The 22,557-nt window shown below is 41.3% G+C and overlaps 1 protein-coding gene across 1 annotated transcript; it reads left to right on the top strand.

Annotated features, from left to right (window-relative positions):
• On the top strand, nt 1–18,917 carry acvr1ba (activin A receptor type 1Ba). Its single transcript, XM_007556597.2, has 9 exons — nt 1–211; nt 13,214–13,435; nt 13,551–13,808; nt 13,885–14,115; nt 14,258–14,425; nt 14,521–14,677; nt 14,813–14,937; nt 15,027–15,157; nt 16,013–18,917. The coding sequence occupies exons 1-9, from the start codon at nt 148–150 to the stop codon at nt 16,136–16,138; spliced, it is 1,482 nt and encodes a 493-aa protein (XP_007556659.1). The 5' UTR covers nt 1–147; the 3' UTR covers nt 16,139–18,917.
• The last annotated feature ends 3,640 nt before the right edge of the window (nt 18,918–22,557 follow it).

Genomic DNA, 22,557 nt, shown 5'->3' with positions numbered 1-22,557 from the left:
CCCCTTTAAACACGTCACCGGCGGGCTGGCTGGTATCTGGTGGTGTGGTGTGTGCGGTCGGACTGTGGTTGTGTTTCAGCTCTGACCGTGTTGATAACGACACACTTCGGGCGCTTTTCCTCGCGTAGACATGGGAATTCAGAAGACATGGCTCTAAGACGAACGGCCCTAACGCTGCTGGCCCTGCTCGGGCTGGCGGCCGTCGGTGACGGTGAGTGGAACCGGAGCGCCTCTCCGGCTTTTGTCTCGGTGTGTTTTTCCTGGACTGGGCACTGCCTGTTGTCGCTGATGATCATCATGGCGCTCCGTGTATCGGGGGATTTAGCTAGCTCGGTAGCCGCGTCTGGCTAGCGCCGACCTCTAAATCAGCGGTTGCTGTTCTCCGCGACCGACAGCCCCGCTGTTTTGTTAGTTTCGCTGTTTGTTGGGTTGGGATTTACAGCGACGAATGAAAGGAAATTAGTCGGCAACGAACACGCAGCGGCTGGATAAACCACAACAACAACATGGTGGAGCTGTGTGTGTTCGAGGCGCCAGCTAGCATTCGCTAGCCCCAATGTTTGAAGTTGACTAATGTTAATAAAAAAAAAATCCTCCTCTGGACAGATGCGTTACTAATGCAAGGATTTATCTTGTATTTTGGGGATATGAAGCGTTAATAAAGATAATCAGACTATAGTTTGTGTTAAAAGCACAAGTTAATCCCTGCTCCTCTGATATGCGAAGTTATTTACTAAACACCTTCTTGTTGGTGGCCTATTATACCTGCTTATCAGTGTGTTGCTCGGTACACTGGGTAAATGATAGCGTGTTGGTTAAATATAGGCGATATGGTCAAGTGCTGCTTTGCACGCTAGAAAGTTCGCATAAGACGACCCCGGTTGAAGCGTGAATCTGTTTTATGCAACAAATAGATGCAGTTGGAGGTTCCTGAATGAGTGAAAAGACTCAGACATGAGTCGGAGTTGAAGTCTGGGTTCATTGTGATGGAAATGTGCAGAGTCTGGGGGTCTTTTCAGGCGCTGGTCTGGTTCTGATTTCCCCCCTAATAAGCCCCCCAGCAGATGCTGGAGCAGCTGATTCCTACCAACCCGGGACCACAACTACAGAAGAGGCTGGATTTAAATGTGAATTTTTGCGATTCAGCCTAATCGCATGAAATTTTATGCAGATAATTAGCAAATTGCCTTCTTTGTGGAGCCACGTTGCAACTACCCATGAGCTGGTGTGAAAAGAGTGGGTTAAAATAATATTCACACACAGAACAAACAAGGCATTGTAACATGATCTAATGCTGTCGCTGAAGCAGTATGACATGTTGACTTTTACTGTTGCACATAAGTCAGTTGACAACTTATTTAATCATTTTTGAGTCAGAATTATTTGCAATATTCAAGAGTTATTAAGAATTTTTATTTTATTTTAGCAATGCCAAAACCGCATATGTGGGAAAGCCATAAAGTATCCATTATGAAATTCTAATTAATGGTCCTAGGCTTGCACATTCAAAAAACAAAAAAAAACCTCACTATTATTTCTTTTAAAAACCAATTTTGCCTTGAAACATTGACAAAGAAAGCTCTTGGGTTAATACCCTGCTTGTGGTTGAAACAAAAATGTTATTGTACCTTCAGGAATTCTTTCATTGAGCCAAAATGTTGTTACTCGTAAATTTTCAGTTTTTATAAGCTCCAACACAAAATACTCTAGAGTGAAAGAAATGTTCATCTTTTTATCATTTTACTGGTTTTTTCATGGCATGAGTTGTGTGATTTTCAAGAAGGATAAACTGTCTTCTTGTATGAAAACTGGTTCTTGCAGTAATTAAACATCTGGTCGCACATTAAATCTGTTGATTTCTAAAACATTAACTACTAGCATATTAGTTTGATTCTTAAACTATCTACCAATCTTCAGGTAAATGAAACAGTTTTTTTTTCTACCAAAAACATTAGAAATTCTCAAGACCTCAACTTTTAACAAATAAAATGTGTACATTATATTTGTTGATCAACTAATTGCAGCACAAATGGCTTCAAAAGCCGTAGAATCATTGCATGCATATACGCATGCTGATATTAGCTGATTAGTTGGTCATCTTCTCCTCTAATAGCCAACATGTAGTTGGATTTCTAATTTTAGAGCAGGATGACCTTTATGAGAATAATGGCGTTCTTTAAGTTTAAACTGCTACAGTATTTTATTTTTTTTTTAGGCAGCTGAATTAGTTTTTCTTGCAAGAATTGGGAATGTGTTGGAATCTACTTTAGGGCAGCTGACCTGCAGTGTGCAGCAACCGGCAAAAAAAATGTCGAAAAATGTAGTAGCTTTACTTAACTCAAGGTTCTAGTCATGCTAGCACTTTCTCTGGCGTGTCATTAAATGGATGTAGCATTGTTGAAACAACCCGTTCTGACCGTGGTCTGAACAGGTTGGTAACCGGCTCATGCTTGGTTGTGACTTGCCACTGTGCAGAGCGATTTGGGGAAAAAAAAAAAATAATAATAACCGTCAGGAATAGTCTGGCTATGTTGTCATCTTTCAAAGCATATGTTAGTTGAGTCATCCGAACAAGAATTAGAAAACTATTCCTCCCCCGCTCGGATAGATAAGGGTGCAGCACAGCAAGGTTCGACTTGAAGGAAATGATCACACCTACATGGCCGGTTTGCCTGCCTGCTCCAAACCTTTCACTGTGTTGGGTGAGGGTAATGGTGTGTGTGTTTGTTCGTGGGTGAGGGGTGGTTACTTTTAGAGGGAAAATCAGGCAGGGCCATGATGGCCAAGTTCTTTTTTTTTTTTTTTTTAAAGACTCGCAGAGAGCCGTCTCACACCTCATAATGGATTGTTTTGTACGAAGGCCCCAAACAAGCCCGACCTGAAAGTTGCTGCAGTGAGAGCAGATATATCAGGTCCTCGAAAGGGACTTTAGGAAGCACACTCTTTTTTTTTTATTATTATTCATTTATTTATTTTTATCTCCTCTCAGGTTTGGTGAATTTGTCTCGTGTTGTTGACTTTATACAGATTACCAACCTCTGGTGTTATGGGCATTACACGGATGCGTGACACAGTCGGTGTGTGTGAACCGAACCCAGCAATGTGATATGTGCTGTCGGCTGAGTTGCTCTGAGGCAGGGTGCGTCCCTCCCTTTCTCTCTTTTTTTTTTTTTTTTTTTTTGTCTGTTTAAAAAAAAAAGAAAGAAGGCCTTGTGCTATGTTGGGTTTTAATCTGTACTTTAACTGTAGTCCAACTTCTGTTTTCATCTACCGGCTCCCTCCGGTGTGCCAAGTAACAACTGGGCTGCTTTCTCTTAAGCGCTGCAGGGAAGGTGTGTTAATTTTCTGCTATCTCTTGAACTTTGTTCTCACAGTTGGCCCTACTGTGCCAGGGTTTTGTCATTCGTGTGTGTGCTTCTGCGTAAATCAAGCTTGGGGAGCTCCTAGTTTGCGAACAGGTGCTATTTAATGCTGCACATGATGTGCGGGAGTTCATGTGGTGGAATCGTAGTCAAATAAAACATGTGCTCACCTGCCCATGAGGTCAGAGCCAAGAGACTGTGCAAAGAAAGAGGGAGACTTATTGGTTTCAAAGGTGTGCATTGAAAAAAGAAAATAAACTTTAGATGGGAAAGGTGAGGGGGAAATTTATATTGCCTCTTGGCTTGAGACAAAAAAGCAGTTTGGTATTTTCCCCCGCGCCCTTCTCAAAGATCCTTCGACCTGTGGCTGACTTTTAATCAAATGAATTTTTTGCAGCTTGTGTAAAGTTTTCCTCTGCTTGGCTCAGACACGTTCTCCATAGCGATGGTTGTTTACCAACAGTTTCCTATAGCGTGGCGTGGAGCCAGTTGGCGTCCGCTCGGGTCCGGGGTGGTCTGCTTTTCACTCGATAATCACCAGTATTGTTAATGACCTCCACTGGCCCGGAGGCACAGAGCCCTAATTGCTAAAGCAGACAGCGTAGCCTCTTTCTGACCCGGCTCTGCCACTATTGATGTTTGACCACAAGGGATTTACTGCCAAGTCCGAGCACGCCAACTTCAGTGTTTTACTTTGTTTTTAGCGGTTGCACACACAGGTTTGCAAGAGAACGATATTGCATACACAAAAAAGTAATGTGTCGCTGATGGATGGATTTGGTAGCAGTTTATGTTGGCGAGCTAACGCAAAACCTTAAACCTGTTTTGTGTAGCGTGTCTTTGCGTTTGATATGTTTTTGTTTTTTTTTGAGCTGCTGTTGGCATAAAGATTAGACGCTCCTTTGCTGTGTAATTTTCTCCTGGAATGTGAGCAGTCTGCTTGACAAGGCTGTTTCCAGCCCTTTCTCTTTCCCGTGAAGGACTTGCTTTGATTGGTGTGACTCAGGCCAGACCTGTTGCTAAAGTTATGGGATTTAGCTACTCTTTGACACACATTTCATACACCTAGTAGCTGCTCTGCAGTAGCAATAGCTTAAGTGTTTTCAATATGTAGAACAGAAAGTAGCTTACGTGCAAAATTGCATTGTTTTTGTGGCCATCCTGGATTCATTTGAGTAAATGATTTGAGATTTATGCAAGTTGTAATAAAGCACTGAGTTTGAGATGTTTTTTTTTTTTTATTTCTCTTCATTTCTTAGAAAAAATCTGAATATCCAGGGCAGATCAAACGGACCACTTGAAATTAATATTAGCCACACAAAACCTGATCAGTGCATCCCACTTTGTCAATTTATTTAGCTGATTCTATTCGTGGTTTAGAATGGAAAGAGTTTCTAAGTTTCACTTAAATTGGAGACGAAATTATCAGTTTTCTGTCTGTCGGAATCGACCAATATGTCATTAATCATTGTGGTTGGGAGTTTTTGAGACAGATTTTTAAAAGATAACCCTTTTTTCTTTTCTTTACTTTTTTAAAATCAAAAATCATTAAATACATCGAATTTTTCTAAACACGTCAACCATGTAGTTTTTATTCTGAGGTATAAATGGAGAGTAGCATATTCTGTGATTCATGAATGATGATGAAGCTTCATTTTCTCTTTTGTGCCTGAGAACCTGGATCATTGGGGCTTTCTCTTGTGTATCACAGTCCAAAGGGGAAAAAAAAAACGTTAATCAACAAGTCTGATCTCAAAGCTAACCGAAACTCTGTGTCAACCAGGAAGAAGCTTGATTTATTAGAAAAATTACATAAATTGTCTCTTATTGTGTTCATTCAAATATAACCAGATCACTTTTTAAACAATCCTCTTTTTTTTTTTTTTTTTTTTTAGATGGGTGTAGCAAAGCAGTATTAAGGTTTGATATTTCTTTTTAAGTTTTGTGGAAGAAACATCGATTTATTATGCCTGGGTTTTTATGGATGAAACTTTGATCAATGTGAGTGCCTGTGGCTGACCCAGAGCGAGCGTTTGATCCCGTCCAGGAGGACCGGCAGACAGGATGGGACGCAGCCTGCGGGGTGTGGGTTGGTAGGGATGGTAGATGCAGCCTCAGCCCCAGAGACTTCACTTTAGAATCAGATCGGTAATCTGACCCCGAGATGCAGACAAAGGTAATGACTTTCCGCCTTCCCCTAGCATTGATTAGGGCACAGTTGCGGTGTGTGTGAGCCCGTGTGCTCCGCCATGTGTGTGTGTTGCACTCGCACTGTCTGGTGGCGTCTGCATGTCTTGATCAGCTCTCAGTCTGGTATCTGTATGGATCTAATTTCAGCCAGTGCATTTTGGTAATGGCGCTCTCCTCCCTGTACACAAGCGCATGCTTTCTGTCTCCCGACTCCGGGGCCCCCAGAAAAACACACTGCGTGTGTGTAACCTTCTGCCGGTCGCCCAGGGAAGTTCTGTGCATCCTCACCAGACTCTCTGATGTTCCCTTTCTCTAAAACTTCATCTGTTGTGACAGGATTGTTCTGCATGAGTAACCCCGGGCAACAGAGGAACACCATCGCCGAGGTTAATGGGTGAATCTGCTCGGAGTGCGACTCTGCTGTGCTTTTTTTTTTTTTTTTTTTTTTTTGTCGGGACCAAGAATTATGTTTATGTCAGTGATGTTTTATTAAATCCCTTCCTCGCCATGTCTGCCGTTTCCTGCCTCAACACGAACGGAATGATAGGAACTCCACTCACTAGCAGCTCAGAGGAATGGCTGTTGTGCTCCTGATCTCCTTGTTTTCCTCCACCGTTCCCTGTTCCCGCTCCCTCCCGTAAGTCAAAGTCTAGACTGGGTTTTAATGACAGTCGCAGCTGGTCACTCGGGCAGACCTCAATAGCAGCTGGGGGGCTGCGAGTCCTCCAAACTGTTCCCCCTTTTCTCCCTCCTACTCTATATTATCCAGTCCAAATGGGCACCAGCCCCCCACCCCCCCACTCCCCTCCTGTCTCGCTCAGACCGGCCCCACCAAAACATTGGGGTTTGTTGCTGGTAACCCCAGACTGTCCCCAGCGCTCCACCCCCTCCGCCCTCCTGCTGGAGTGCAGTCCCCCCTTCCACCCCTCAGCTCTGGGCTTTGTTCCTGTAGGGCCAGTCCAATCCCTCCTCATGTCGCCTTAATCTCCACACAAAGGACCAGTGTGAAAGACCACCAGTTATGTGGATGCGAGAGCAGGGCTCACTGAAACCACACAGACCCGGCGTCGGCTCAGATCTGTGTGTTTTGGTCCTAAAATGGGGCTTTCAATCGCAGCTTTGTAACACTTCTGCTCACAATGCAGTGAGATATGCAGGGCGCTGTGCAAACGGCGTGGCTCAGGAAGGGATGCTTGTGGCTCAGCGGCTCTTGTTCGATTCTGTTATCATCCACAGTCTTAACCTTTTCAATAGAAATGCTCTGATCAGATTTATTTTCATGTCTGATCTCTTACTATCGTTAAGTTCTTTCCTCCTGGTTGGGATTTTCCTTTATGAACTATACATAAGAGTAAAATAGTTATTTTTTTTTCTACTTTTTGAATAAATTTATAATCTTACCAATAATATGTTTGTATTAAAATAATAAAAGAAAAACAGGCCAGAGTTATAAAGCTCCATCTGTATTACTGAAAATCTACAATATTCCAGTTCCAGGTTACGGTACAGATTTACTGACAAATAAAACTCATCCCGCTTTGAACAAAATGTTTTAAATGTACTCAATTCCTGTCCTAAACTCTGAGAGTGATATTACAAGATAACCCTTTTTCCTACAAAATATTAAAAATAAAATAAAAATACTGGTTTCTGAATTAATTGAGAACAAAAGCTGTAATTCATTGCTGTTTGCTTAATTGCTAAATTATCAATTAATATTTTATATATATATATATAGTAGCACCTTTCTAGAAGCCTTTTTAATAATTTGTTTTTGTGACCTCTACAATAAATATAATTTCGGCATCGTTTCAAAAACTTTTACAGGGTTGACATAATTTATTAAATAAATCAAAGTATTTTTGAACTGAATTTGAATCATGTTGGTGATGAGCATGCTCAGTGCCCTTTATATGGTTATGCCTTTTAACTGTAAATGTCTGTGCATAATCTCTGTAGTCAACCTTTTTCCTTTTTGCATACCACAAAATCATATCAAAATATTTTTGAAGTACCTCCTCATACATAAATTTAATAAGCCCGTATTACTTATGTATCTGGAAATAAAACTTCTTAATTATTCAGAAGGACCAATTTGATGAGACTGAACTGAAAGAAAACAAAGGCCTCAGTTCAACCCCACATGAGTCAGAATGCGCTTCTTTTACCTAAACCTTGATCTAAACTACAATAATCAAAACTTTAACATAAAAATAAGTCATATTTATTTTTTATTTTTGAATCACATGTTGACATTAAATTCACAGTTGCGTGTAATTAAAAAGAAGTTAAACGCATGAGGGCTTCTCAACAGTTTTCAGATTATCACAGTCGGGCACAGAGCCAAGCAGTTAAATGTTCATCTAGTTCATGTTTGAGGGGAAAACGCAGCAGAAAGAAAGCTTTCCTAATTTCACAGGACATTCAAGAGTCTCGATTCTTTTTTTTTTTTTCTATTGTGTTTGTTTTTTTTCTGCCTCCTCATCAGTCATATGTCTGTCAATTTAGCTGCTCACAAACAACACAGTGTTGATGTCTTTGTTGTCTATCCACCATGTTTGTTTTTAAAATGTAGCTCTGACGGAGCGTCAGCTGGGACACACAAACACCTCAACACTAATCGTAGACGGGACTTCTGTGCACACACATTTGCAGGAAGACATTTTTAGTCGAGATAATTGTGATTTTGCATATTTTCTAAAAAAAAAAAAAAAAATGTTATAACACACATACCCATCTGTGTGGACATCTATTACAATGATCAATGCATTTCAAATGTACCACATAGAAAAGATGGTTGCCTACGTTCACCAGAGCAGTTTTACAGGGTGTCACGATCAGGTGATTGACTTTATTAATTCAAAACTGCATCTGGTGTCAAAGTGGACACACCAATAAAATAGACACCTGCATTTATATGACAAGAGCCTCATTCTTGCATCTTTAGTTCTTCCTCGCACAGTTCCTCCCCCCCTCCCAAGACCTCACTGATGGAGAAGACGTTTAACTCAGAGTTTTCTTCCTTGAGTAACAGCTTCCACACCAAAGAGTGTCGTCATGGTCTGAAAACGGGGGGGAAAAAAAGATCCGATTTTTAGTTTCAGACTAGCCAGATAGTGGAGATTGTAGGAATAAAATCCCCTGCTTCACCACTTCTCGTTGCGTCTGTACTCTTGGTCAGTAGAAAACTAGCTTCAGGAATTCATACCTCTAAGTTTAAACTTTTCACTTGGCTAGATTTGTCAGAAACTAAACCGTATTTACCATTTGAAGTTGGTTCCCCCAGAGAGGCAAACGACAGGGCTGTTGGCGTGCTTCAGTTTGGGAGCAGGCTCCACGTGTTGTAATCACACAGTAGGTCTTAGAGGGAGGGAGAGAGAAGGAAGTGAAAAATGTTTTCCACAAACCAAAATCTTGGTAGACCACAAACCATCCATGGCCTGTTCAGGAAGTGAATGTGGATGTTTTGAGCCTTGTTCGGTTTGCTTTCTGAGCTTCTGTCTTTGCATGTGGGAAGCATCCGTCTCGCCGCAACGCCGCTCCGTGATCGACGCGCAGGCCGGCCGGGTTGAGATCGTGGCGCTCCTCCGAGTTTGATTTACTGCCGTGCATGGGCGCCATATGTTTGAGATGAGCTGCATCACAGTGAAACTGACAGACAGCTGTTGGCTTTAATGAGTCGTTTGAGGAGAAGCATTTACTCATAAAGCTAAGTTTCTTTTTTTTTTTTTAAATATTGCTCTGGGGGATTGATTGATCAAATGCATCTTGTGTGAGCGCAGTTGTAAATAATTGATGTATTCCACAGAAAAGCAGTAAACAACAGAGGAAAAAGGCTGCCAGTCCCTCTGTATTAAACCTGCTGCTTGTATTACTGTCATAGGTTTTATTTAGCTAAAACTGCTTTGCTCCATTAATGCTGGAAATCAGTGACGTGACTTGTTTTTCTGCTTTCACCCCCCTCCCCCCTTTATCCTGCAGGAAATTCCATCCACATGCAAACTTCAGCCAGTCTGGTCACACTTGGGCTGGAGTTCCTGCATCTCTCCCACTGATTAAGATTCATTCTCATAAATGCGCACACACACACACACACGCACACGTACGCGCACACCAATGTTTAGCAGATGAGAAACGTTACGAAATCCTCCAACATGCCGTATTTCCAGTCACTATTGTTGAATAAGCATGAACACATCAGCAAAAGCACTTCATCAACAACAAAAAACAAGATCCAACTCGGCTTTCCCCTTCAGGACGTTCCTAAAGAAACAATTTATTCCTTCTTCTGCTAAAGTAATACGGGTTACATTTTAATTGTACATTTTAGAGCCTTGTTTGTTTGAGATTGAGAATATACCTCTTTATCCTTCTGCCCCTTATAGAGTGAGACATGTAAATTAAGCTGTAACAGTGTGATTAATTAGTCAGGCTATGTGCTCCGATGGAGCCTGCAGTCAGCTGCTTAGATGAAACAGGGTTTCTTAACAAGAGTGAATGGGGAACTTTGGAAATAGTTCAGATGGTAAAAAAAAACAAAAAAAAAAAACAGACAAGTAACCTGAGTTTAGAGCAACGTGTGGGGGAGGGGCAGTGATGCGTCACTCTCTTCAGGATCTCATTTAAAGAAGTTTAAACTGCAGGATTAGGGGTTACAAAATCCCAGGACATTTCTAAAGCTGGAAAATTGTGAGAATATGAAGATTGGTCTTTTTAAGCATGGTTGGGGAAATTATATATTTTAACTTAATCCCATCTTGAGCAATCAGAGCTGATGCAGGAACAGTTGCAAGTTTATTTAAGACAACCAGGGCTTCCAGCAGCCTGGGCTGTGACTGAGTCTGTGGGCTACACAAAGGGAAACAAACTTTATTTATATCATTGGGCAAATATTAATGTTTAACCAGGAAACGCTAGGCTTCCTTCAATAAAACATTTGCATTTGTCTTTGCGTGTCGTGCAGTTTGTTTACATCCCCATAATTTTCATTAATAATTTAATAATTTTCATGAAAAGTTTCTAATTTGGAACATTTCCTCAAATTTCCAGGCTCAACTTTCTGGGAAATTTCCTCAAAACCTTTTTCAAACAGTAGTTTTTTTTGTCTGTTTTTTTTAAAACTGTAATATACTTTTACACCAAAGACTAGTCCATGCCTGCATAATGATGATGATGTTACAGAAGAGTGATTAAAATCTTCCAACACTTTTTTTTTTTCCTGCATACAGACATTAAAGTTGGTTCAAAGGGAACATCAATGAGCTCATGGAGTCAAAGAAGCTCTCGGTAGAAAACATGCAGGATTACTGGAGTCTTGCCACCTTAAACCCATTTCCCCCCCCCCCGTGGGCCAGACATTGTCAGCCATCCAACCAATACGGAGTCCTGTTTTTGTTGGAGAATAAGGATTGTCCTGTGTTGTTTTTAGGATAGTGTTTTTTTTTTTCTTTTAGTCTGGAGGGATTAAAGTTGAGCCTTTATTTCTACCAGGGATCATTTCTGGGGCTGTCATTTGTGTTTTCCCCACTTTTTAAAGGGAAAAGCTACTGATACTGTCCTGCAAGCATGGAGAGAGCAGAATAAGTTGGAGGAAGCCCTTTGTGCTGACCTTACCTAAATGAGAAGCATGTGTGCCATGACTCAAAATCACATTTCTCTGAAAATCTAATCAAGTTTGTGGCTGTTGGTCGGTTGGGAAACTAAGAAAGCTGTTTTTATTGTTTTTAGATTTTGCAGACTTTCTGGCATTGAACTAATTTAACTGCGTTTGTGTGTGCATGTTCATTGGACCACCTTAGTTTTATTGCGGTAGCACGTCCATTGGGTTCCTGTTAATGGGGTCTCTCTGCAGGAGTGTGTTGCATTTAACAGAAGTCTTGTCTTATTAGCTCGAACAGAGTCCGCTTTAAGTGTCACGATGAGAAAGACCTGCTGCTGCATCGGGGATTTGGCAGAGGCCCTTTTCCCTTGTTGGATTTCACTTTGCGTGTCCCTCTGGGCGGGTCTGTCTCCACTCTGCGTGTTTGGGTTCATCTGCAGTGAGAGATCTGATTTCAGGGCCGCCGGGGCCGTCTGGCTGCTGCTGCTCCTGCAGCTGATGGTGATGATGATGATGATGATCTACACATCATAAACTACCCACAATTGAACGGGCCCCACTCGGTAATTTGTGTTCAGATTCTGAGGTGAGGTCTCCCCCTGCTGGATAAGATGTGTACAGTATTTGAGGAAAAGTGTTACCCCTCTTACTAGTCTTCACTTTGTCAAGTTTTAATGTATCTTTATGTGACAGAGTAGAGCGTAGGTCACCTGCCAAAATCCTGAAGCTTATTAGCATTTGATTGGAGATAATACACTGTTAGTTGTCAGGTTCCATTTTTTTAAAGCTAAAATTTGGCTCAAGGGCGCCACCTGTTGGTGCAAATGAATGGAGACTTGAAGAGTGGCAAGTAGCAGCATGGTTAATGGTGTGGCTGCTTCACACCAACGTTCGGATTTGATGCATTTCTCCGGTGCCGTTATTACTTGTCCTCTGTTGTAACATATTACAGGTTAATTACTGCGGTGATCGTATGCAGGTTCTATGCTGGCTTGTCGCTGTTCTGAATCACATCCTGCTTATTATCAGATTTGCATTTTAACCACAAATGCCAAGTTAAATGTCTCTAGTCTGTTCTAACGATCTACTCGCTGTTAGCTGAGTCAGTAGCCGTTCAAAGTAACACATCCTCTCTACTCTAATAAAACTCTAAAAAAAAATAAAACTGGTCAACCGATAGCGTTTAAAGATTCACAAGTCGATCCAAAGAGCCATTTTTGGAGGGTTTTTTGCCTCGCTCTGCAAAATAAAATGTTTTTGAGCTGCAAAACCTAAACAACTTTTAGAAAGAGATGGTACTTTAGATTTTAAAATTACAATATTTTATTAGATATTTTAGGTATTGCACAACTAAATGTGATTTCTTATTTTATTTAGCTTTTAAATAAAGTAAATGAGAGAATGACCACCTAGTCTTAAAACCAGTGAACAAAGTACCTTTTTTTTAAAAAAAAAGCCTAATGATGCACAAAGCAGCTAGTTAGAAGCAAAAACAATCCTCTTTTTGCCACTATCTAAAATCTTGTTTGCATTTTTCTTTTCAAATAGTACATGAAAGGTTTTATAGAGCAAAACTCCACTGCAGCTGGGCTAAAGATCCACGCGTGGCTCCGGAGCCTCATGTTGAAGACCCCTGACCTAAACTGAGAGGCCGGGCAGGTAGAGCGTTTATCGGAGAATCAACCAAGAGGCTCACAGTGGCTCTGGAGGAGCTGTAGAAATCCACAGCTCAAGCAGGAGAATCTGTGGATCTTCTGTGACTGAGTGGAACAATCCGTCTGTAGACGTCCAAAGCCGGCGGAGACGTTCACCAAGAGCCTTGCGATTTTAATTGCAGCTTAAAATCCTACAGTGTCGACTCAGAAAGACTTGAATACCAGTGAGCGCCAACAGGTCTCAGATTTTTTTTATCTGTAAAAAGTTTGAAAACCGTCCATCGAGTTCCCCCACGGCTTAGTTTGTGGGAAAGTCCACGGTGTGTTGCGATCCTTGCGTGGCTCTGTGTGTGGTGAAACTCGTCTTTGTCTCAGTAAGTGATGCACGTCTGTGTCTCTTTCTGCAGCTTTATACTGCAACTGCACAAACTGTAACAAGGGCGAGTGCAAGACAGAAGGCGCCTGCCTCGTTTCAACGTACAAGTCCGATGGGAAAGATGTGCTCTTGCGGCACTGCCTCGACCCCGATAAGATGACTCCCCCCATCTACTGCAAGAGCGCCGAAGGGCACTTGAACGTTCACTGCTGCTTTGTAGATTACTGCAACAGTATTGACTTGAAAGTCCCAGGTAAAAACCGTCGTTGATGCACTTCTAACAGCTTCCGAGCTGAAGGTTTTTAATTTTTAATTGTTTCTGCCTCCTCTTCTTGTTTTTTTTATTTTATTTTTTTTTTTGCGTGAAGACCCGACGACCGGAGAGTGGGTGACCTCGGGGAGCTCCTGGGGACCAGTGGAGCTGGTTGCGGTCATAGCGGGGCCCGTGTTCCTGCTCTGTGTGCTGCTGATGGTTGGAGTGTTCCTCTTCCAGTATCACCAGAGAGCCTACAGCCACAGACAGCGGCTGGAGGTGGAGGACCCCTCCTGCGACCACCTGTACCTGGCCAAGGACAAAACCCTGCAGGACCTCATCTATGACATGTCCACCTCAGGATCTGGCTCTGGTCAGTACGCACCGCCTGTTTAAAGAACACCGTGTCTGTTCTTCCGTACGTGTCTCACACAGCCTGCTCCTTGTAGGGCTGCCGCTGTTTGTGCAGCGGACGGTTGCCAGGACGATCGTGCTGCAGGAGATAATAGGGAAGGGGCGTTTCGGAGAGGTGTGGCGAGGAAAGTGGAGAGGCGGAGACGTTGCCGTCAAGATCTTCTCGTCCAGAGAGGAGCGCTCCTGGTTCAGAGAGGCCGAGATCTACCAGACAATCATGCTTCGGCACGAAAACATCCTGGGATTCATCGCAGCAGACAATAAAGGTGGTTATAATCAGACTTCTAACCCATCTTACAACTCTGTGTAAGGGCTGATGCAACCAAACCGAAAGAAGCTAAAAAGTTGAAGATGAGGCTGAGTGAAATGACCCATTAATCCGGTTTGACCTATTTCGGTTTCCTTTAGACAACGGCACATGGACGCAGCTGTGGCTGGTGTCGGACTATCACGAGCACGGCTCTCTGTTTGACTACTTGAACCGCTACTCCGTCACCATCGAGGGCATGATCAAGCTGGCGCTCTCGGCTGCAAGCGGCCTGGCGCACCTCCACATGGAGATCCTCGGCACTCAGGGTGAGGCTTGACACCGTCTGTAACTTGCTTAGTTTTCCCAAGCGACACACCCTCCTCCTCTGTCTTCGTCTCGTTTCATGACGCTTCTCCTGCAGGTAAGCCAGGGATTGCTCATCGGGACCTCAAGTCTAAAAATATCCTGGTTAAGAAGAACGGCACTTGTGCTATAGCCGACCTGGGCCTGGCCGTCCGCCACGAGTCCATCACAGACACAATCGATATAGCACCGAACCAGCGCGTGGGCACTAAGAGGTAACTGCTTCCACTTTTAGCGGCTCGTTGTTGATCCCAAAGGTCGTCCCTCAGGGTTTGCTACATCCTTTATATCTGATTTTTGTCAGGATTCTCTGTAGTTCAAACCCCTTTGTTCTCTCTCAACCCATCCAGGTATATGGCTCCAGAAGTCTTGGACGAAACCATCAACATGAAACATTTTGATTCCTTTAAGTGCGCCGACATTTATGCGTTGGGCCTGGTGTACTGGGAGATCGCGCGCCGCTGCAACACCGGAGGTAAGACCTGCAGCCGCGGCTGGATGGTAAAGGAACCTGGACAGGAACATTCAATAAGAGACTGTCCACCTCTGCACTCTGTTCCACAGGCATACATGAGGAGTACCAGCTGCCCTACTATGACCTAGTGCCCTCTGACCCGTCCATAGAGGAGATGAGGAAGGTGGTTTGTGACCAGAAACTGAGGCCCAACGTTCCCAACTGGTGGCAGAGCTACGAGGTATTTCACGTCGAGGTTGTCTAAAAATAGTTGCAGACCACATAGGAAGACGGTTTGGTTAACTTGTATGAAATGTCTCGTCTTTACGAGTATTTGTTTACTGCCAACTCTTTGACCCAAAAGCTACACGAAGTTCCCAGTAGGAAACACAAGCTAAGAAAATCTACAAAGTAACTTAAGTTTTGGATCTACAGTAATGTACAAGACCCTTACTATTGTTTGCTAAAATAAAATCCTGCATGATTGGTTTATTAGTGATTTCAAAAAGGAAAAATAAATACTTCAAGAAAGTTAGCCATTTTTTTTTATTTAGTTTTGTGGCCACCAAATGCTTTAAACGTAATTATTTTTGCCAAAAGATTGGGACACCACTGGTTTAAAGCATTGTGTTGGTGTGGCCCAGTCAAAGTCCAGACCTACCTCAAAAGATTTGGTGTTTTAATTTCAGCAAAAAGGACGGTTGTATAAAATATTAACCTCCAGGGGGTGAAAAACAAGATGTCTGCCACACTTCTTAGATTTAAATCATTTTCCTTCCACTTCACAGTTAGCCACCGTTTTATTTTGGTTTAATGTATAAAATCTCTGCAACATTCTTGTTTAGTTTCATTAGGACGTTTTGTGAGACGGTGAAGCTGCGGAACAGTTTGTTTTAGACCAAGAAGTTAAATTGCAGTAGTTTTTTTTTTTTTTTTTAAATCATCTTAAAGTAAGTAAAGTTTAAAGGCGTGTCTATTATCTAAAAAAAAATTACTCTCTAATGGATTTCCTACATTTAGGTACAAAAAGTAACTTTAGATGCGTTTCTAAGCGTTTTGTTCTCAAACTGACCTGTGTGTGTGTTTCGCCTTGCAGTCGCTGCGTGTGATGGGGAAGATCATGCGGGAGTGCTGGTACGCCAATGGCGCGGCGCGACTGACGGCACTGCGCATCAAGAAGACTCTGTCTCAGCTCAGCGTGGAGGAGGACGTGAAGATGTGAGCGTCCAGGCGGCGGCCAGCGAGGGGCGCTACAGACGCACAACCCGACCACACTCCCATAGGAAACAAACACTAAAGACAGACTGCAAATGGAGAAAAAAACAAAACAAAAAAAAGAAACCAACAACCCTGCCAGTTTTGAAGCCACACTCCAAGTTGTGACAAGGCCTACCTCACCTTTTTAGCCAAAACTACTGAAAGTCACCCATCCCTCTCCTTCCTCCTCCTCCTCCTCCTCCTAACCCACGGGCCACTCTACAACACTACCACTGTTAATAACATACACTCAACCTCCTTTCATTTACCAGGGCAGGAATTACTGTACAGTGACTTTTTTTTTTTTTTTCCCCATTTTCTTTTTACCCGTTAGGTTCAGTGATGGATCTTAAAAGTTTTCCAGAGGAGCTTCTCTTGTGGGTTTTAACGTTTCAGAAATAACACTCCGGCTGTGTTTCTTTTTGCAATATCTCGCCGTCGTGTGAGTGAGTGAGTGAAGGAGAGGACAGGGGCTGAAGTACTGTTTCTATTTATGCGTTTGTGTGTAAAAGGTGGCTGGACGTCGAGCATGTTTCCAGGATGGCGCCTTCTAAAAACAGGCTGCAGTTCATTAGACGATTTATTCAGAAACAAAGAAATCTGTCGTTTGAAATGAAGCATGAACAGCCAGATTGTTTTCTAATCTACCCCACTGGAGTATGATGCAAAAAGAAACCGCAGGGTGAAACCAGATGTTTGCATTCGCCGTAGGAAAACGCAACTGTTTTTCTCTCCGTCATGCTAAACTTATTTTTATTTGCAAAATGCTAGAACATTCAAAGTTTCTTGAAATTTAAGAAACCCGGATGACGAAGACGACGCTGCAGCTTCGAAAGGCGTCGACGCTTCAGACACGTTGCTTCCTCCTGTGGCATCGTTGAAAATCCAAACGAAATCGGCAAAGATCTTAGGCAGAGAAACTGTGGACCTCCGCATCTCCATCGGTTTAAACAACTACAGGCAAGAAAGCACAATGGGAATATGTCCAGGTTTTGTTTTCCACAGACGACTGTTTTGGCCCCAGCTGTGCGAATGGACCTCAGAACAAAGATGAAGCACCTTGTGAAGATGCGTCTTTTTCCACTGGGAAACGAGTCGGTTACCCAGACGGGCTGAAAGGCCGCTCTGAGAGGAAGAAGCCATTGTTTCAAGATGAGCTAGCTTAGAGTAATTTCTCTCAGGTACTAAGACTCTCCTGCGGGAGGGACTGGTGCACTTCACAGCAAAAAATAAAATAAAAAAAGTAAAGTCTTCCAAATGGACGGTGACCCGACCGTGCCTCCAAATTAGCCACAAAGTGGCAGCAGTCAACCTTTTGGAGTGGTTGTCATCAACCCCTGATTCGAGCGCATTAGCGGTCAGAGCTGAAAAGATGTCAAACTTCAGCTTCATCGGTTCCAAGAGAAGAAAAGAGCCAAACGGCCAGCAGACTGTTGTGGGAAGCTTGAGGAGAGATGCGCCGACCGTTTAACCCAAGTCGAGCTCTCGGATAATTCTGGCCGTTAGCAGTCGTTGCTTTGGTAATCCTGATTTTAACCAGGATAAAAACAGTTGTACGTCTGCCTACAGTCCGTGTAAAATATCTGGTTTAACCCGTGGTTGCACTCCGCTGTAGCTTCCCGACCGCCTGCAGGAATCACATTAATGAGATGTGGTCCAGCCCTGAATTTTAGTTTGGAGGACAGGAGAAGAAAAAAAAAGTGGCAGGGATTATGTTTGGTGGGATGGTTTTACTGTTTTATTTATTTGTTTATAGATTTTTTTTTTGTTTTTTCTTTTTAAAATTCATGTTGATGAACACTGTGAGATGAGACGCGACAAACCAGAGTGTAGACGCCGAGGTTAAAGGGGTTATTTCATTCATTTCGTGTGATGCTCAGTGTGAGTATGAATGTAGCCGTTAACCCTGGCGGTGGCTTCGTGCGCTCCGAGAGGCGTGATGAAATGGCAACGAAAAGTACATTTTGATTTATGTTTTCGTGTAAAGAGGTCGTAATGGCTTTTCTTCTTTTGACATTAGACACTACTGATTATGGGTACATGTGATTTATTTGTATATAAAACGTGCGTTTTTCTTTTCTCCTCCTCTATATGCCACAGGTCCAGATTGACATAATGATGCTGATTTTTTTTTTGATTGGACGGTACTTTAACAGATCTCTTGTTTTTAACCTGTCTGCATGGTTTCTAACTGTGCTAACAAACATTAATTGCTGGAGTTTATGGTTGTTGTTTTTTTTCCCTCCACTTGTTCCTTTCATGGCAGTCTGGTGGTACTACTGATCCTTTTTCTCCTAGCGTATACCCGTTTCTACCCGGGGTGACGTCTCCATCTCCTCCTCATTTTGACACTGGAATACAGAAGGACCTGGTGTTGATCTTAAATACTGCCACTGGCTCCTTTTTTTTAAAAAAAAAACAAAACAAACAAAAACAAAAAAAAACAGGAAAACAGACAAACTCTTGGCGGATCACGTCGAACATGCAGGTAGACGCGGGGAACCTTCGAGGACCGACGTGCCGCAAGCGGGGAACTGCATGTTTTCATTCTACTTCTGCGGACAAGACTATGAAAGTATTACACTGATATTCGTCACCTATGGGCTCTGCACTGTTATGTCCACAAGGGCGTTAGTTAATGTTTGTCGAAGCCATCACCTTGAACCATGTGTCATGTGTCATGTCCGTTTTGCATGCCGTCTCAAACACTGGGCCCTCTGCACTGAGGTCGACTTATCCCTCCTTCCCCTTTTTGTCCTACAGGTTGATTTTCTTTTTTTTTTTCCTCTCTCTTTTGGGTCATTGGCTGTGCACCCCAGAAATGTTGCTGCTACTGTTTAACATGGGTAGAAGTGTAGCGGAAAAAAGAGAGAGAGAGATGGAAAGTGGGAGTATGATGATGATGATGTCAAGTTGAACCAAAATTGTCAAAACACTCCTGTCCATGTTTGGTGTGTTGCCATGGGTATTTGATCATCATGTTCATAGGTGAAAACTTCAAAATTCAGTGACGATATTGTGCTGATCTTTTCTGATTTAGTTCAAAATGTACATAGACAATATACAATAAATTCCTCCTTTTTCTTACATGTGTTCAGTTGGTGCTTATTGAAGCTTTGTGACAATTATACTGGAGTGTCTTGCTCCCTTTTTTGTTTCTTTTTTTTGTATTTGTTACATCAAGGATTCTAATACATATTTGAAGTGTCTGGATAAAGTGGAATTTGCTTTTCCAGTTATGGATAATTTTTTTTTTTTTTTAAATGGGGAAATGCCAAATTTTCCAAGGGGATTTGCAGAGCTTTACATGCTTTCCTTTTTTTTTATTTTAACTTTGTAGCCTTTGATTTCAGCCTTTTGTTTACCCTTTGCTTTTTTTTTTAAAGTAGTATCTTGTTTCAATCAGTTGTGCCTTGGGAAAAAGATTGAGATTATTAAAAAGAGATCTGCAGCAAGAAATTGAATCCTGCTGTAAATGACATGCATTAGATCAGAAGTCTTAATGAAGAACTTCTCTGCATCCTTATGAGTTTTGCAGTTACTGTTTGTAATATTTACCAGTTAACAAGGTATCAATACACTTTTAATGGGGCACTTTATACATCCAAAGTGTTGCACAGGTCCATAAAATAAAACATGACCAATACGAAGACCGACAAAAAAAAACTGACGGGATAAAAATGAGAAGTCTGATCAGGACAGCCTTAAAAGAACAGAATTAAAAGCTAAAAAGTTAAAAACGATGGAGCTAAGTGAGTATTGGCAGATAAAGATTGCTCCAGAGTTTGGAGGCAAGAACAGAAAATGCTCAGTCTCCTCGGGTCATGAGAAAAGGGAAAAAAAAAAAAAGCAGCTTCACATTTCTCACCACAGCAACATGCTATTAGCTTCTTCACCAGTGAGCTTTGGAGATTATTAATTTTCTTGTCGCTTATTCCTGACTCTTTAAAGGGACGGTATTGTGTTTTCCAGCCACATGGTGCCATTTTATAGCACAATCAAGTTGCGTTACCTTCAGTTGTGATAAAAATGCTGTCAATATCAAGTACAATTTAGTAATTTATCTCCTTGAAATTGGGCCTGTCTCTTTAAGAAACTCTTGCATTTCCATTTCAACTGAATTTATCACAGCTGGACTCCAAACAGTGGAAACAGCTGAAATTTAAGATGGACTGCGACTGTGAATATTTACATTTATATTCACATAAATATGTTTAATTTGTTAAATTAATTTAACTACATTGTCTAAATTTTTAATAAATTTAAACAATTTAATGTTTAAGAAATGTATAAATTTATATCAAATTTACAAACAAATTTTTTTATTTATTAAAAATCTATAAAAACCATTTTTTCTGCATTTTCATGAAAGTGTATTTGTGTTTAGAATCTTGGGGAAATTGAATGCAATTTGAAATAAGGCTGCAACATGAAATGTGGAAAAAGCAAAGAATATCTTCTGATTATTTCCCGTCAGACCTTTTGTTTTGCAGCATAACATGAATTATAAAGGACGCTAAATATATTTTCCAACATCTGCAATCAACAGAGAAACAGACACGTATTTAAAATGCATTTTATTTTCCTTTCCAAGAAACAAAAGCAGACAAAGAAAGAAGATGAAGGGCAAAAGGGGGAAGTGGGGAAACCAGTATATAAAGAGATGCAACCTCTGGCGTCCTGAAAAAAATATGTACATTTCGGAAAGAATATCCATACAAAACATGCCACATACAATAAAAATGATCATTATATTTATTCGTATTCCCTAAAAGTATCTCTGCTGTACAGATGCAATATCTTTTTTTTTTCTCTTACTTTTAAAAAGGCGAGGTTTAAAAAAAACCTTCGATTTGAGCAAACTTTATTAAATTAAAAGATCTGCAGAGAACTTAAATTAATTCAGAGAAGTTAAAAATTAATTCGGCTAAAATCCAGTGAGCACGTGTCGTCTCATCATGGTCTTCCCTTGAAATAGAAACATACCAAAAAATATATTTATATATATATATTTATATCCATATATATACGTATCACTGTTTGAGATACTTGATCAATATCTACCACTTTAGAGAAGGTCTCTGTTATACAATGAGAGTGCAATTCATTACCAGGTTAAGTATGGGGTTAACTTTTGAGTATTACAATAAACATACATGAGGCCAAGGAACCGTTTCACAAGGTTTACCAACACATTCACTTCTATAGGGAAGATATTCAAAAAAGCAAACCACAAACAAGATTCTAGGGAGTTCAAGATTTTTCCATTCAAGACTATATAGATCAAATTCTGACTGTTTACTGGAAAGGTTTTGGTAATCAACAAGCAGTAGCATAAATAAAAACAAACCAAAGGAAAAAAAAAAAAAAAGGACCCCCCCCCCCCAAAAAAAAAAAAACAATACATAAATACAAATGCTATGCACCATTGTACTGCTTTATGCAAAAAAAGAAAAAAAAAAAGGGAAAAAAAGTGATTTTTCTTTAGCACAGCTCAGTAAATCGCCTCGGCTTCGTTTTCCCTCCGTCTCTACAAACTCGCCTCTGGGAGCTCATAGCAAAACAAAAACAACAAAAAAAGAAAAACCCACTAATAGAAAAACAGGTAAATGCAAAAAAAGAAAAACAAAAAAAAAACACTCTGGTTCATATACATAAAGATATTAAGTTTGCAAATTTTACATATATTTATATTTATGTACAGCTTCGTTAAAATGATATCCAGTGGTTGATTTTTTTTTCCGTTTTATTATTTTCGGCACTTTTCGCCTTTATTGATTACAAAAAGGGGGCGGGGGGTCGAATAAAGAGCCGCTCTCCTCCCTCCCCCTCTAATGCATATACGATATATACAGTTTTGTACAACTTTTGCATTTTTAAAATCATGTGAGGTCTTAGGTTGGGGGAGTAAAGAGGGATCAAAGTCATATAGGAAGGTGGAGTTTTAGTAAAGCTCCCTTTAAAGACTCATTTTTATTTTATTTTATTTTTTTTTTACACAGAAATGAAAACAAATGCCCTTTTTTTATTCCAATAAGTCTTTCCCTGCCGCCAGTTCAGCCTCAATAAGACAGTACCAGCACTGGGAGGAAGTTAAAAGTATGCACACTATTGAGAGAGGAGCAGGAGGGAAGGAGGCATAGAAACACTGCAGGCTGGACTCAGGCAGAGGAAGACTTACTTACAGTAAAGTTTTTAAAAACAGTCCATTAAATAACACAGAGAGGAAGAGACATGATTCGTCGGTTGGTTGGTTGAGGTGTGTGTGAAGCGATTGTGTCGTCTTGAGGGAATTTAAAAAAAAAAAAAAAAAAAAAAAGCACTGAATGGGACAGTAGTCATGCATCCACTGGCTGCGCTAAAAGCGACTGGAAGGTGGAGGGG

This window comes from Poecilia formosa, unplaced genomic scaffold (genome assembly GCF_000485575.1).
Source record: "Poecilia formosa unplaced genomic scaffold, Poecilia_formosa-5.1.2 Scaffold80, whole genome shotgun sequence".
Lineage (NCBI taxonomy): Eukaryota > Metazoa > Chordata > Actinopteri > Cyprinodontiformes > Poeciliidae > Poecilia > Poecilia formosa.
Note: the sequence above shows the minus strand (reverse complement) of the source record. Positions and strands in the feature narration are given on the sequence as shown.